Here is a 17,500-nt window from a genome sequence, read left to right on the forward strand (position 1 = left end):
GTGGGGGCCGCCGGTACGTAATGATGCTGTGGTGAGGTAAGCCCCGAAACAGCGCACATTCTCTCCTGATGTCCCCATAAACTTGCTAGAATCCGCTCTGCAGCGCTTTCAGCTAGTAGCACTTGCATCTGCAAGTTGTTTGCAAACAGCAATGTCGGAAAGAGGATACAGGCGCATATTCTTATTTTGTTCACTCATTGATAAACGGGGGAGGCGGCGAGCTGGGTTAATCGTTAGAGCAGCCAAATACTGGGGTCGATGTACCGTATTTTAACGTGCATAAACAGCCATCGTGTATAAAGAACCCCCTAATTTTTTTTTTGGGGGGGGGCTCAAATTTGGAAAAAAGGTTTTTAAGGGATTTGTATTTAAATCGAAAATAATCACTAGCCACTTTAATGGTATATGATAATAATAATAATAATAATAATAATAATAATAATAATAATAATAAATAAAGTGTCAGAGTTTTATTTAGTTTTAGAGATTGATAAATCGTGAAAATCAATATTTATTCTATAAAAATGCCTATACATGTTAAGGATTGAAGTGAAACAAGTACTTAAATGATAGACATCAGATTGGATCGAATCAACTTGTAAGCAGCTCCTTTAATCGAAGTACATTCAGTGAAATATTCAGGTGATGTATACAGATAGCTTAACCCTTATGAGATTTTTAATAGCCTATGGGCTAATCCAAAAGCGTACGTTGCTTTGGTCAGAATGTCCGATGGGTTGAGATCCCAGAACACAGGACCTGGAGCCAGTTCTGCTTCTCCTCAGTTCAAAGATTTGAGCAAAGTCGACTCCAACATCGGGACCAACTTCGTGCAAGCATGAAGGCCCACTGGCGAAACGCTGCTCCTCTAAATGGAAACCTTACGTGTCCTTGTGGTTTTGTAGCACGAAGCAAAACAGGCCTTTACGTCCACTCAAGAAAACACATAGTAAATGATCCCCAAGCATTCGAGCAAATTGAGTCCTCAACTTGTTCCGTTTGCCAAGAGGTTTGCAAGCCACCAGCAGGCCTCAAGAGACACATTCGTGTCCATAGAATATGATTACTGCCTGAAGCCTCATTTGTCGTTCACGACAAGAAAATCCATTATATATATATATATATATATAATAGGCTTTACCACACTTTCAGTTTACTAAATTCATTCACAAGGCATTAGTTGACTCGGGCCTATCGTAAGATACTCGCCCAAGGTTGTACGCAGTGTGGCTGAACCCGAAACCATGTGATTGTAAAGCAAGCTTTTAAACTACGCAGCCACGTATATTGTAATAGTTTTGAAAGTAAAAAATCAGAAGTTTATATATAAATGAACTCGTCCAGTATTTTTTTTATAAGTAAAAATAGTTTTAAGTTTTGTTGAGATGCGAACTAAAATCTGTTTTCTACGCCAGTTTTCTCAATATAAGGAAGATATTTTCGTTACTTTGATTCTTTGTTGAAATGTAGGTTAGTTTCTTTCTGTCATTTATTTCACCTACTTAAGTCTAAAAACGTTTCTATTTAATTCCTCGGCCATGTTGCAACTTACCAATCATGTAATGAAAACACAACCTCGTGAAATAACACCCGACGATCTACCAAATAAGGAAGACCACGATAGAAAATACGGCCGAATAAAAACTGAAAACCATATTTATTCGGCTACTATTGCAGGTAAAGGACCTGCGAAACATTTGGTTAACGATGTAATGTCCATAGCGATACCGGAAAATCCCGGATCGTTCCCTGAGCAAGGCCACTTGGTATATGTACCGTGCATTCGATGCACTCTCTTCTATCATTGTAAGTCTGAAACCACGAGCAACGCAAACGTTTTTAAGTGTGGAAATCATATATACATCAACCACTGGGTGTTTTTCCGTTGTTCCCAATGTCCAAATGGCTCCAATTCGCTTGACTGTTATAATACCTACCAAATGACAATTCCATGTCCTCTTCCTTACTTGCTAAGAATTTCAAACTTTTATATAGAGCACAACAAAATCTGCACCGGTGGATCAAGATGTTCTCATTTATTAGCAAACCCGAATGACTATCAATGCTGTAACGATGTCGCTTTTAGTAAGACGAGCATTGAAAAATCTTTGTATCCTAAAACAATAAAAACTACACTGGAAACCCTCCCAGCCGTCGATCTGCCGACGAAAATTCATCACAGTTCTCATGACTGTGCTATAGATGGATGCATTGATTATCAAATTTTAATGGAGACTTTAAACAATGTATCGTGTCAGCTTACTGGCGACATGTGGGTCGGGTCTTTCACAAGGATTTTCAAGGCGGTTAACCTCCACAACAAGGAAGCTTTGTGCATTAAAGCCGTATGTCTGCATCATTACAAAAACACTGTTTGTCATTCGGTCGATACGGAATTGACGCTTTTCAAACAAATGAACGATAAAGACAAAACCAATGAAGATGTTTTATCTCTGTTAGGGGCATTTCGTTTGGAAGACACTGTATATACGGTGTCGTATCTACAGGAGAACGGTTCTTTGATGGAGTACTTAACACGAGTTGGCTACCTCAGCGAGTTTGAATATATATCAATGGTGGAGGAAATATGTTGCGGAATATCATTTCTTCATTCTCGCAATATTGCCCACAGAAACCTGACTTTAGAGAATATATTGGTTGGTAAAAATGGTAAATTAAAAATAGCTGGTTTCGGCTCCTCTTGCTTTGTCGCACCCGATAGATATATGAATTATCCGTTTGTTACATATACATACGCTGCTCCAGAACTGTTCCAAACACGAAGTTTCGATCCTCTAAAACCGGACATTTGGGCTCTGGGCATCATATCTTATTACTTATTTAAACGTGAACATTTATTTCCCGATTCGTGTATTCGTTCTCAAAGTTATTGGCCTCTGAAACAATGGAACCATACAGAACTCAGTCGGAATTTTATCGAACATTTGTTAAACCGTGATTTTATTCAACGCCCTAATATAAGCAGTGTGTTGACACATAGCTGGTTCAGTCTTGCCCTCTATGAGATTTATTCTGTCAAAAAAAAATACACAAATTCCTTCGAGGGTGGAAAAAAAATTATTGTAAAAAATTAATCTAAAATTATAGAGAACGGTTGGTTTGTCTTGCCGACAATGTGACACTGAACTACTAACTTAGAGAAAAGATAAATTAAGAAAATAATTAAAATTATTATAATTACATTATTTGTTATAATTAATACGTAGCAATGCCTCAAATTAAGTTTATAGAACTTTAACTTATTTAAAATAACTTTATAAGACATTTTATAAGTTTAAATGCAAATTGCTTTGTAGAGAAAAATGAATTACCTCATGTAACCGCTTCAAATTGTTAATCTCTTTGGTCAGATATTTATCTCTCCTTTCTTAAAAACTGCAACATATTTCAAATCAGAAACAAAATGCTTTATTTTATCCCGATTTTTCTACATTTTCCCCGCCGATGTCGTCAAGTGTGATTTAGCGTTTGAAATCTTCGAAATCGAAATCAGAAATCTGGATTTTTATCATGGTTATCGATTAAAATCGATGACCATAATACCCTTCCCCTCCTTATACTTGTGAACGTAAAATATCTTTAATTTTGAAAATAGAACTGGGTGTAATAGTATCGAGGCGATGTTTTACCTCGTTTGCCGAGTTTACGATATGGTTTCGATTCCCTAGATATAATTACATTTAATTTTATGTACGTTTCTGTTCTGACGTCTTTGAAAAATAGTATGAACGCCACAACATCCAATATGCTCTTCTTTGAATGTATCGCATCAAAAGGAAAGAAACCTATTTTAGAACAAGAATCTAACCATTTTGTTATAATTTAAAAGCATTGACTTTAAAGTCACTCACTCTCCCCCTCTTGGATGTTTATACAAAAAAATCTTGAATTATTCTGGGTAATTAATCTCCTCTATCTCTCTCTCTCATACACACATTCATTAGTAAGTAATCACTAATTGAGTTTAGATGCTCGTTTTTGTTTTGCTTTTTTTGTCCTTGTTGAAACTAATTTAATATATTTTTGTAGAATGATTAACATGAGCAATTAGTCTCGTCTAATTTCTTGCATCTCCTTAGCTACTCAGATTCTTTTTGAGAAACACTCAACAAGAAATGTCCATTTAATTTATTTTACCCTTTGCTTGTCACGTGCATCACATGTGGTACACTGGACATATTTGCTTGGTGTCCATGCATCAAATATGATACACATTCAGAAGTTGTTGTTTTTTCTGTTTTTTTTTTTTTTTAATTTTTAACCACCAGAGTAACTTGAGACTTTTGAAAGGAAAACTTTATATTATTCAGAACGTATGAAACAAAGGCTAACTAAAAAATAAGGTAACAAGCATGCAATGGCGGATGCAGGGATGTTGCGCTAGTTGCCCGGGCAACACCCTTTATAGATGAGCTGACACCAAAAAGAAAATTGGAACCAAGCATTTTCGGGCAACTGTTTCATATACGAGACATGACGAACAACAGTTAAGTCAAATAAGCAAATACAATCATTCATCAACAGATGCTTGCGTAGTATACTTAAAATCAGATGACCCGAACACGTAAGCAATATGGAGCTATGGCAAAGAACAAACCAAGTTTCGATTAGGGAGCAAATATTTAAGAAAAAGTGGAAGTGAATTGGTCGCACAATTAGAAGAGACACAGCAAATGTAGCGGGAAGTGCTTTACCGTGGAATCCGGATGGATATAGAAAGAGGGGTAGGCCTAAGAACTCGTGGCGTAGATCAACACAAGAGGAACTAGAGAAAGGGGGACATTCATGGCAGAGTATAAGTACAGAGGCGAAAAATTATGCGACATGGAATTCAATTATAAGTGGCTTATACTCCGCGTTGGAGGGTTAAAGGCAAGGAAGGAAGGTTTCATATACAAATGGTCTGCAACAACAAAGAATACATAAAAATGAAACCATTTGTTACAAATTGCGATTCACCCACTTATCTTGTATTTTTTTTTTCGAAACTTTTGGGCAACAGAACCCCCACCCCAAATCTTGGCTCTCCTCCTGAGCATGGACGTTTAGGACAAACTTATGGAAGTGCTTTGGACATATCATCCTGGTGTCCATGCATCATATACAGGGTGGTCGCTAGAAGACCGGAAAGTTTGAAGGCAGAACTAACAATCGTTAATTAGATCAGAGCTGGCAGAAACGCCGTCATACCTATTTCGTTATTGCCCACAAGGGGCTAAACATAGAGGGAACAAACAAGAACAGACGAACGGATTAAGTCGATTACATCGACCCCAGTGCGTAACTGGTACTTAATTTATCGACCCCGAAAGGATGAAGGGCAAAGTCAACCTCGGCGGAATTGGAACTCAGAACGTAACGGCAGACGAAATACCGCGAAGCATTTCGCCCGGCGTGCTAACGGTTCTGCCAGCTCACCGCCCTCATACCGCCAGGTGTTTGTAAGTTGTTTTTACAGTTGTAATTTTGTGTCGGTGTTTTTTTAACACTTTGTAAAATGTTTTGCGCTGGTTTGCAGCGGTTATTCTGGTGGTGCTTTCTCTCCGCTTTAAGGAGAGTTAGCCATGACAATGGCTAAAAAAAATGTTTTATTCGGACCTTAGCGGATCAGAAATGTCTACTTCGGAGGAAGAATTTATAAAGGTAGTAACTAGAATGGACAGAAGTCTTGAGGAAAAAAAGAGCTTCACTGAGGTGACGGGGTTAAAGAGAAGTGAAAGTGGACTTGTCTAAAATGGAAGAACATTTTAAAAAATGGCACAGAAAGTAGGTGGTGGCGTAAAGGATGAAAAGCAAAGTCGACCTCGGCGGAATTTGAACCCAGATCGTAAAGACGGACGAAATACCGGTAAGCATTTCGCCCGGTGGGTTAACGATTCTGCCAGCTCGCCGCCTTAGCAACAATTGTAATAATGACCAGTACATGACTAGCACTTATTTTATCGATCTCAAAAGAAACGAAAGGACAAGTTGACTTCGATGAGATATAAACTCTGAGCCGGAAGGAATCCTGCTAGGCATTTTTCCGATTTTCCAACCATTACGTAATTCCGCCCATATATATATATATATATATATATATATATATATATATATATATATATAATGGTAACTGCATACTCAAACATCTGCCAAGTCACTTTGATAACAGAGCTGTGTGAACGATCAATCGACAATCAACGGCCCGTGTCTAATGGCTGCTAAGCTTGTTTCTCACAGATCTCGTTTCGTCGAAAGTTAGATATGCTCACATCAACTATCCATACTGTAGCACCGAAGTGACTACTAACCGTAATGTCGATATCATTACAGATGTTTCTAACGGTGTTCTTTATGTTTTGCATTTATCAGATACTGCGGAACCGAAATTATGTGCAGATGTGTCATGAAACAATTTGGGTTCGCACCAGAGCCGTAGCCAGGTTCCAAAGTTAGTGAGAACGAGCACATAATAAAAGGGCGTTGTGACACATATCAAACATTATTTAATTCATTTCTCTTATATTAAGCGAAATATTTCATTATCACCTCCACCTTCGCTAAGGCGAAGGTATTGTTTTCAGTCGCGTTTGTTTGTTTGTTTGTTTGCTTGTTTGTCCGTGGACAAGATATCTCGAGAACCGCTGGATGGATTCGGATGAAACTTTCAGGGATGTTTGGCCTCGTGACTGGCACGAATTGATTAGAGTTTCAGATCGATCCGGTACCTGACAAAGATTCTAGATGATATTTCCTGTTTTTCTTTTTTACTTAATTTTTGAGAGCGGTCGGGTTCATTTTTAGTATTCTCGTTCGTGAGAGCAGTCGAGTTTATTTCAGATATTCTCATTTTAAAAATCATCACCGGCTAATCGTTGAGAGGACATTGGTGTCGCCCTGGCAGAGGTTTGCGCTCTCTGAGTGTTCTTGTTTATAATCCTTTCTTTCTACTAAAGGCATAAAGCCTGAAATTTGCGGGGATGGGATTAGTCGATTACATCGATCCCAGTACTTGTACTTAATTTATCGACCACGAAAGGATAAAAGGCAAAATCGACCTCGGCGGAATTTGAACTCAGAACGTAAAGACGGACGAAATGCCACTAAGCATTTCACCCAACGTGCTAACGGTTCTGCCAGCTCATCACCTTCATTTTATTAATTATAATAATATACTTAACCGTATTCTACGTTCGTTAAGTTCGGTGGTGGAAGACACACCAACACAATCCTCCAAGGTGTGTGTGTGTGTTCACGGCGGTTATCTCTCAGTTTCCGTCAACGAAATCCACCCATAAGACTTTCGTCGGCTCAGGGCTATAGTAGAATACACTTGCCCAAGGTGCCACGCAGTGGGACAGAACCCGGAAGCTTCTTACCACACAGCTATATCTGTTACGATAAATGTCTGTGCGCTTAGCACTGCACGTTTATACGAGGACCTCTCAAGGCGAATACCGCAGTATTCGGCGTTCTAACATGACATCCATGCTTTTTAGGATATATATATATATATATATATATATATATATTAGGAAACTATTCTCTTAGAAAATCTCTGTTCGAGATAGAAGTAGTATACGAACCAAAATGTATTGATTATGGCCACTTTAATGTGGTTGTCTAAGAGACGACAATACTGTCATTTAACTCGAGGAAGACATCTCCAGCTGGCTAATTCAGTGGATATTTATTGCCAGCGGGAGATAACTCCTGCTACCCTAGCTTTAAGACCACCAAACCACGTGGTTTCGATCCGTCATGGATCTGCTCAGTGGTGGGTACTCGTTGCCAGGCATGGCTGCAGTTTTTACTTCGCTTGCTATATATAGAAAACACAGTGTCATGCAAATCACTGACTTTGTAACTAGGAAACTAATCCGTTAGAAAATCTCTCTTCGAGATTGAAGCCGTATACCCACCGCCGACGGTTCTACTTGCTCACCACTTCCCCTCCCCTTCTGACAACAACAACAACAACAACAATAGTAATAACAACAATAATAATAATAATCCTTTCTACAGAAAGCACAAGGCCTAAAATTTGGTGAGAGGGGACCAGTCGATTACATTCACACCAGTGTTTCACCGATACTTATTTAATCGACCCCGAAAGGATAAAAGGCAGAGTCGACCTCGGCAGAATATGAACTCAAAACGTAAGGACAGACGAAAAGCCGCAAAGCATTTCGCCCGGCATGCTAACGATTCCACCAACTCACGACTTTTGTAATAAAGATACTAATGATTTCAAACTTTAACACAAGGCCAGCAGTTTCGGGGTAAGAGAGCAAAAGTCGATTGCATCAACCCCAGTTTTCAACTGGTACTTATGTTATTAACCCCGAAATGATAAAAGGCAAAAATCGACGACCTCGGTGGAATTCGAACCCAGGACATACAGAACCAGAAGAGATATTGTCAAGCATTTAGTCTCGACTCTCCAATCAATCCTTCATTACACCCACAGAATGGTAATTTTATGCTCAAACATCTACCAAGTCGCTTTGATGTGAGAACTGAGTGAGTGTATGGAAGATCAATTGACAAGCAATGACTCGTGTCTAATGGCTGCCAAGCGCTTGTTTCTCGCAGAATCCATATTGTCAGGTGGATGTGTTGGATTGGATTGAGTTCTTGGTTTTTAGTCGTGGAATGTTTTTTAAAAAAATTGTGATTACAGAACATGTCGAGGACGGAGTGAAAGAAGATTTGTTTTTCACCCAAAATATATAGAGAGAAATGAAGCAGTTATTGATCACTGGATCCAAAATAGTGGTGGTGGTGGTGGTGGTGGTGGTGGTGGCGGTGGTGGTGGCGGCGGCGGCGGCGGTGGTGGTGGTGGCGGTGGTCGTCGTCGTCGTCGTCGTTGTGAGGGTGTGAGAATGGTGGTGGTAGTGATAGTGAGGATGGTGGCGGTAGTAGTGATGATGGTGGTGGGGGTGGTGATAGTGGTATTGGTATTGGTAGTGGTAGTGGTGGTAGTGCCAGTGGTAGTGTTGTTGGTAGTGAGAGTGGTGGTGGTAGTGATGGTGAGGATGGTGGTGGTGGTGGCGGCAGTGGTGGTGGTGACGATGGTGGTGGTGGTGGTGAGCGGGGAACCCAATCCATATAATATCATGGTTTGATGCTCATGATACTCGCGCATGTCCATATATATATAAATACGATATATAACATTTATCAAAAGCGCTGAACATACGTTTGTTTGTCTTTGTAGTTCATATTCATCTATATGCAACTGGCCACTCTGAGTTTTTTTTTTTTTCTCTCATTTTCGTTTAATCTATGCAAATTACTGGGCCATAAATATATTCTATTACGTTTTGTGTATATATCTGTTTCGTTTTTCTGGAGATAAGGTAAAGCAACTGAAGCTCTGATGAGGCTTGCTGAGGTAGAAACATGTTCACTCTGTCCTCTTGTCTCTGGACTCTAGCCAGCAGACTCTCTTTTTCTCAATGACATCTCAATTTTGAAGAATCTCCTGGAGATAAGGTAAAGCAACTGAAGCGCTGATAAGGTTTGTTGAGGTACAAACACGTGTCCACTGCTGTTCTCTTTTCTCCGGTCTCCAGACAATCAAACTGTCTTTTCCTTAATGGTATGTCAATTTTGAAGAATTCTTCGTTTTGGAGATTGTCACTTCTCATTTGGAGCTGGTCTCAGTTACCACCAAACGATTGTTCTATCTTCTCTCGAAGAGGAGGAGATTTCAGTAATTTATGAATTCATCTTGGATTGTATCTAATGTGCCCCTTTCCACGTTTTCTTCTTGAAATACACATCACTAGCCTGCTTGAGTTATTTCTCTTAGCTTATTTTGTATAATTGTTTTGTGTGTGTGTGTGCATGTGCGCGTGAATGTGTGTATGTGTATGAGTATGTGTGTGTATGTAAGTGTATGTAATAGATGTATGTATATTTATATATGTATGTGTATGTGTGTGTGTGTATATCTATTTAATACAGAAGACAACGGACGAAATTGTGACACTCCACCCAGTATGTGTGTGTGTGTAAGTGTGTGTATCTATATATACGTGTATATATATGTATATTATATGTATACATGTGTATATGTACACTTATATGTATATAAGTAAGTATGAATGTTATATGCAAAAATACGTAATTTCCATTGAATTTCGAACACTGATTAATAGGAATGTCGCCACACAATCTACCCCCCACACACCCCCACCCCGCACACACACAACACACACATACACTCACCTTCAATGTACTACCTTCGTTTGAACTCCGGTCTAAAGCATTATTCGATTCCATCATTTATTGATAACATATTGATTTTGATCTTACGACCGTCTGCTTGAAATCTGTGTAAAAAAAATAGAAAGTAAAAGAAACAACAAAAGCAAAATATTAGAAGATAAAGTGACAAAATTAGGGGAAGAAAGTGTGTGTGAATGGGAGAGAGAGAGAAAGAGTCAGAAAGAAATGAGGGATAGAAAGAGCAAAGCAAAGAGAATGAAACGGAGAAAGGAAAAGAAAACAAAAGAAAAAAAAGAGAACAGAGAAATAATATTATTTTGTTGTACAAGGAAAAATTAGCAAATGTCAATCCGATCAGTGTAGCCATGGCGAAAACATCCTATTGGACGAAAACAAACACATTAATATTATATAGCACAGTAGAGTCAACAGCATGGCAAACAGCAATGGGTTAAGAAGAGAACAAGGACAAACATAAAAATCCAACTAATCAACTTCACCAGTTATTCCTATCTCCAGGAAAGAAACTGGGTAAAATATATGTACCTGTGGAGGCACAGTTCACCATTCATTTTTTTTTTTTTAACTTGTTTCAGTCATTGAACCGCTGGCCATGCTGGGAGACGGCCTTGAACGGTTTTTTCAAATGAATGATCCTAGTCATTATTATTATTATTATTATTATTATTATTATTATTATTATTATTATTATTATTATTATTATTACGGCAACAACCTGGTAGAAACGCTAGCATGTCGAACAAAATGTTTAGTGGCATTTCGTCCGGTTTTACGTTCTGAGTTCAAATCCGGCCGAGGTTGACTTTGCCTTTCATCGTTTTGTGAGGTCGATAAAATAAGTACCAGCTGAATAATGGGATCGATGTAATCGACTTATCCCCGCCCCCGAAATTGTTGGTCTTGTGCCAAAATTTGAAACCATTATCATTATTATTATTATTATTATTATTATTATTATTATTATTATTAAGTTTGGCACTAATTCTATTGTTTGTTTGTTTTTCCTTTTCTCTTTTTTTTTGGTCTTTTCTTCTGGTTGCCAAACAGCTACGTTGCGGGAACGTAAACAAATCAACACCGGTTGTCAAGCGGGTATAAACACGAAGACACACACACACACACACACACACACACACACACACACACACACACACACACACACACACAAAGCAATCAAAGACAAAAAAAAACAAGTGTCCAAATGACGTTCACAGTTAATAATATGTTGACTTTCAAAGAAGGAAACATTGTTACAGAGTAAACTTTACAGAGTAGATCTATAACGTTTCGGACATGGCCCGTCGTATATACAGGGTGTCCCCCAAAAAATGTACCCATTTAAATGACAATTAATTCAGTGCTCACTGACTTAGAAACAAGATTAATGTAATGCTTCAAATTTACAAATACATGGTCAAAAAATGCACTCACTCTTTTAAATGAGAATAGATACATTGTTTATTGGCAATGATTAATGGTTAAACGCAGAATAGATAAATGCATTTTAAAAAATGTTCAAACTGACGACCACTGCTCTCCAAGCACAACCGATACCGCGGACCAATGGATTCAAAAACGTTACGAATCATTTTATTTGGAATCGTGAGAGATAGTCTTTCAATTTCCTCTCTCAGCTCTTCGACTGTTGCTGGTTTTGGACGGTAAACTTTATCTTTGAGATATCCCCATAAAACGAAGTCCGTTGGAGTGAAGTCTGGTGAATGCGCAGGATATTCAACATTGCCTCTTCGCCCAATCCATCTGTTCGGAAAAGTTGCATCGAGGTAGGTTCTTGCATCACAGTAGTAGAGAGGGAAGGTGCTCCATCTTGCTGAAAATAAATTTCTTCATCAGCAAACAGTTCTTGGACAAATGAAACGACGGATTCCTGCAACAAGTTTCCCCATTGACAGTTTGGTCAAAAGAGAATGGCCGTAGGATGCCCAATGCTGATATTCCATACCACTCTGTGACACCTGGTAAGTTCAAATGGTGTTCCACAGTAACATGCGGGTTTTCAAGAGCCCAGTAGGAGTAACTGTGACGGTGGAAGCTTAGTTGCTCCGAGCCGCGAGTTTGGTGTCAATGAATTTATCATTCGTTCCATTTTCGGATCGTAAAGATACACCCATTTTTCATCCTCTGTCAGAAGATCCGCGAAAAACGTGTCTTCACATTGGCTTCAAACTATTCTGGCAGATCAGCCTATCTCCTTCACGAGTAGACTTCCAGTTTTCCCTCCTTTAAAATCGAGTGTCTTTTGTTGAGGTACTCACTTTCCACACATTTTCCAGACTTTTACCTTCTTCTCTAATGTATTGTGGCCGCAGTCTTGGTGTACAGCAAACTGCCGGATTGTGACATGTCTGTCTACGTGATTCAATTCACCCACCTGTTGATGATTCGTGTCAATGGTCGCAGCTGATGGTGTCCTACTCCGTGGTTTAACTTCAGTTATGGTTTCCACTTCTTTAAACTTCTTCATCCATCTGTGAACATTGTTCTTATCGATGGTGCCATCGTCTTAAAACAACATGCAGCCGTCTGCGGATGATTGACGCCTTACCCTACTCTTTAGTCAAGAACGCAACGGCGACACGTTGCTCTTGTTTGGAACCCGTTATTTGTCTGCTTGTAAATAACTCTCTGTACAGTCATGTGTGTGCGCGCGCGTCTGTATGCACGTGAGTGTGAATGTGTGTAAGTCTGTGTGTGTGTATGCGTGTGAATGTGTGTATGAGGCTGTGAGTGTATGTGTGTGTACGCGCGAGAGAGAGAGAGAAAGAGAGGGTGCGTGGGAGTGCGTGTACACACAGCGCTATGTTTCTGAAGCTCTGCCGAAGCTGTAAGGTAATACACAAGCACACGACTCTGAGTGCATTGTATCTTACAGTAGAAACGTCTGTAAGCTAATGAAATACATAGCATAATTTCTAGTTGCTCCGTCATTTATGTAATTTTCCATATATAGATACACAGACATGACAGAAGTAAATAGACACCACATAGAACATCGTTTTATGTTTATTTTAAATTGAAAAAGGTTTATACTTTTTATTAATTGACATTTTTATGTTTCAGGTTCTATATGTGGCTGTTTAATCATGCCACGTACAAAAGAAGCCTTGGAACAGTCAAATTTCAAAGAGGCCGTATTGCGGGTCAATCTGAAGGTGGACCTGGTCAGCGTAAAACAGCAAGAAACATTGGGATCCCGCTTTCTAAAGTTAATAGAGTGATTGTGCAATTCGCCAGAGAGGATGGAGTCCACATCACCTCGCCCAGGTCGACCAGGGCCCTATATATTTCTGTCCGGCAGTCGCCATGATAGATCGCTGACCACGACATTCAAATTTTTTTTTCTCCGTGTTTTTCTCCTTGTTTTTCTCCTTATTCTTTCTGTTGAAGAGCGTAGCTCGAAACGTTAAAGACTTTCTCTATTCCCAAGCGTTAAACTAATACATCCTTTTGTTGTTTACTCCACTTGTCCTCGTCTGTTGTTGTTTGTTTCGTAAATTCTCCCATATATATATATATATATATATATATATATATATATATATATATATATAGTTGTGTGAATGTGTGTGCGTCTTTGTGTCTATATTTGTTCCCGACCCACCGCTTGACAACCGGTGTTGTTTGTTTATGGCCTCGTAACTTAGCAGTTCGGCAAAAGTGACCGATAGAATAAGCACCAGGCTTAAAACAATCAGCACTGGGGTTTATGTGCTCGACTAAACTTGTCAAGGCGGTGCCTCAGCATGGCCGCAGTTTTATGATTGAAATAAGTAAAAAAAAAAAAAAGATTGAGAGAGAGGAGGAGGAAGAGGGAAAGAGAGGAAGGAAGAGAGAGAGATAGTGAGAGAGATGAGAATACAGGTATCATACGAACGTCTTGTGACACCGAATGTGTGACGGCGATGGGGAGGAAGCGACACCCGTCAGATGATGTGACGCCGAATCGTGTGCTCTTTAGAAAACATAAACTGTATACTGACTAGAATTCTATGCGTGTGTGTGTGTGTGTGTGTGTGTGTGTGTGTGTGTGTGTGTGTGTGTGTGCGTCTGTGTGTATGTATGTGTATGTGTGTGCGTTTGTGTGTATGTGTGTGTGAGTGTCTATGTATGTACTCTCAGAAACAAGCATATAGGTATATATATATGTCTACAGACATGCATCTTTCTATCTCTCTATCTCTCTATCTGTCTGTCTGTCTGTCTTCTATCTATTTATCAATCTGTCTGTCTCTCTATTTATCTATCTACCTAAAAATCTCTCTGTCCATCACCTGTCTGTCTACCTATCCGTCTCTCTCTCTCTCTCTCTCTCTCTCTCTTTCTCCCTATCTATCTATCTATCTATCTATCTATCTCTCTGTCTTTCTGTCTGTCAGTTTGTCTGTCTGTCTACGTGTCTGTCCGTTTGTTTTCGTTTTTCTTTCTGAGTATGTGATGCATATATTTTGTGTATACATGAGTATCTATCTATTACTCTCTGTATCTCTCTCTCTCTCTCTCTCTCTCTCTCACACACACACACACACACATACACACACTCCATCTATTTATCTATACACGCAAACACACACACATACACTCACGCATGACAACATACGTAATGCCAGCTTGCACATTCGAACAGATTTCAAATTCTTCTCTGGAGGATGCTCGAAGCTGGAACATATTCTTTTCTACTCTAGGCATAAGTAGAAATTTTTTGGGAGGGGGGGGGGGGGCAGTCGATTAGATCGACCCCAGTACGCAACTAGTACTTAATATATCGACCCTGAAAGGATAAAAGGCAAAGTTTAACCTTGGCGGAATTTGAACACAGAACGTAACGGCAGACGAAATACCGCTAGGCATTTCGCCCGGCGCGCTAACCATTCTGCCAGCTCGCCGCCCTACGGAAGGAGAATGTTGAACCAAGAAAAAAAAAATCATAAAAGTCTCCAAGAGGAATGGATTTTTAACTAAAATCACCTCTCCTTAACTCAACCCCTAAACAAGCAGACGATAGGTTTTTTATGCACAAAACTCAACTGAAAAAGAGGAGAGTTTTTTTTCTGAGGGGAGGGCGTGTTTGTTCTTTGCCTTACTTTATATTTTTGGTAATCAACTTTCAGGAATTATTCCATTTATTACTGAGGAACCGAAGAACTGATTAATGTCACTGAGGAGTGAATAGGGTACGGTTGAACGGGATATGCTTCAATGGGGTACGATTGAATAGGGTGCAATTGTACTGAGGTACGGTTTGAATTAGGGGTACTGTTTAATAGGAGTACGGTTGAATGGGGTACGCCTACAATAGTGTACGATTGAATAGAGGTACAGTTGAATAGGGTACGGATGTATTGACGTACAGTTACATAGGAGTATGGTTCAATACGGTTACGTCTAAATAGAAGTACGGTTGAATGGGGGCATGCTTTAATAAGAGTACGGTGGAATGGGGGTACTATTGAACAGGGATAGAAGCTGTGCAAAAGCAATAATAATAATAATAATAATAATAATAATAATAATAATAATAATAATAAATATCTTATGTTATACCAGGCACTGGCTCTCATGGCTTCCCATCTTAACTGATTTGAAGTGTTACCATGAACATGTTTTGTCTTGGCGCAAAAAATGCTCAACACCACAAATTTGCTTGTCAGTTGCTTGACCTTAACAAGCTGAGCATGTCCCTTAATGGATGATGTTATGTGCATCTCTGATCACGAGCAGAAGTAGTGGGGAAGCATCATAGCCATGTGTTGAGAGGAATTCGTTGGGGTTTGAATAATTGACCTTTCGTAGCATGAGCGTTTCGTTCAACATCCTTAAACAACCGTTATTCAGGGACCTTTTGAGCAGGATGGGTCACTCAACCTGAAGAAAATTCTAACTGGGCCCCACCTGCAAGGTTATGCACTGTTAATCTTGATATGAGATCACCATATCGCGCACATATGGTTGTGATGCATGTGCCTGGTGTACCCTTATCAGACGGGTAGTCATGATAGGTACACTGGGCTTCGTATATTTGTACCTCAGTCGTCTTTGATGACATGCACTACACTCTCACTCAATAATAATAATAATACTAATAATAATAATAATAATAATAATAATAATAATAATAATAATAATTTATTGTTTTATAACCACAAGAGCTCACATACAAAAGCATTTAATAACATAAAACAACGTAAAAACAAAAAAATGGGACGATACAATGGGTTTTCCGCGTGTAAACAATAAACATAACAATAAAAAGATGAAACAAATTAAAAACCCCAATAGGAGAGGCGCTTTAAGGTCCTCGTGCGAAAAATCCACAGAAGCCACGGGTGCCTGATCAACAGGACAAGAGCCCTTCTCCCTTAATTTTTTCACAGGTGCACGCTCAGAATTGGTTCTTTCATACTGGCCATTATTCCAACATTCACCCACCTTTCAACAAACTTGCTACAAGGCAACACTTCCTTCTCCACCCTCAACTCCCTTTTCAAGTGAAACTTGAAAAAGTTGATGAGGGCTTTGGCCAAAGAGGAAAATGTCTGTCTTCAGCCCTTTCAAACGGGTCCACCGCACTACTTCTTTCGCTACAGCCACTAGACAAATAAAAGTTGCCTGCCCCTCTCGACTAAAATAGAGCGGCGGGGCAATCTTCACAATGGATTCAGCTGAGAGCCGGATCCATCCTATACGCGACAGTAGGTGTCCAACATAAACCCAAAGGTCAGCAATACTCGGGCACTGGGCTAGGGTGCGCAGAACAGTTTCATCGTTCTGGTGCACCTCGAGCAGGCCCGGCTGACGGCACTTCCGTGCCTGTAAAATTTATCCCCAACAGGCAGCGCCCCTCGGTAGCACTACCCGGCAAGGGATTTCTGGAAGTTATCCATAGGCCCAGGCCCGAAAGTTCTCCGAAATAGACCGGTCAGTTGATCCTCATCGACGCCCAGAGTTTCCCCGAGAACGTCGTCGCACTTTCCCTCCACTCGCCCTCAATAGAACGCTAAAGTGGAACTACCACCGACCGCATTGCCCGCTTGGCGGAGGGCTGTGAGTGCTAATAATAATAATAATAATAATAATAATAATAATTTTTCTTGGTATAAAAGATGGGCTACAGTAAATATTCTGCTTAATACCACAGATTTGCTTGTCATTTGTTTGACCATAACCAGTTGAGCATGTCCCTTGGTGGCTGGCGATATGTGCATCTCTGATCATGAGCAGAAGT

At 39.7% G+C, this 17,500-nt stretch overlaps 2 protein-coding genes across 3 annotated transcripts in view; one reads left to right on the forward strand and one right to left on the reverse strand.

Moving 5' to 3' along the window:
- The window catches only part of LOC106874444 (lys-63-specific deubiquitinase BRCC36), a 114,470-nt gene that overhangs the window by 22,130 nt on the left and 74,840 nt on the right, over positions 1-17,500 (reverse strand). The window contains exon 3 of one of the 2 annotated variants that reach the window (XM_089342010.1): positions 10,237-10,340. In XM_089342010.1, the coding sequence (XP_089198136.1) occupies positions 10,237-10,293 (57 nt within the window). In that variant the 5' untranslated portion in view covers positions 10,294-10,340. Of the gene's footprint in view, positions 1-3,332; positions 3,631-10,236; positions 10,341-17,500 lie in introns of those variants that run through there. The other variant, XM_089342012.1, reaches the window with a different exon arrangement.
- LOC128250689 (uncharacterized) lies at positions 1,357-4,531 on the forward strand. The gene has a single exon (XM_052976337.2). The coding sequence runs from the start codon at positions 1,539-1,541 to the stop codon at positions 3,093-3,095; it is 1,557 nt and encodes a 518-aa protein (XP_052832297.1). The 5' UTR covers positions 1,357-1,538; the 3' UTR covers positions 3,096-4,531.

Source organism: Octopus bimaculoides, chromosome 25 (assembly GCF_046866305.1).
Source record: "Octopus bimaculoides isolate indiv1 chromosome 25, ASM4686630v1, whole genome shotgun sequence".
In the NCBI taxonomy this organism is placed as follows: Eukaryota; Metazoa; Mollusca; class Cephalopoda; order Octopoda; family Octopodidae; genus Octopus; species Octopus bimaculoides.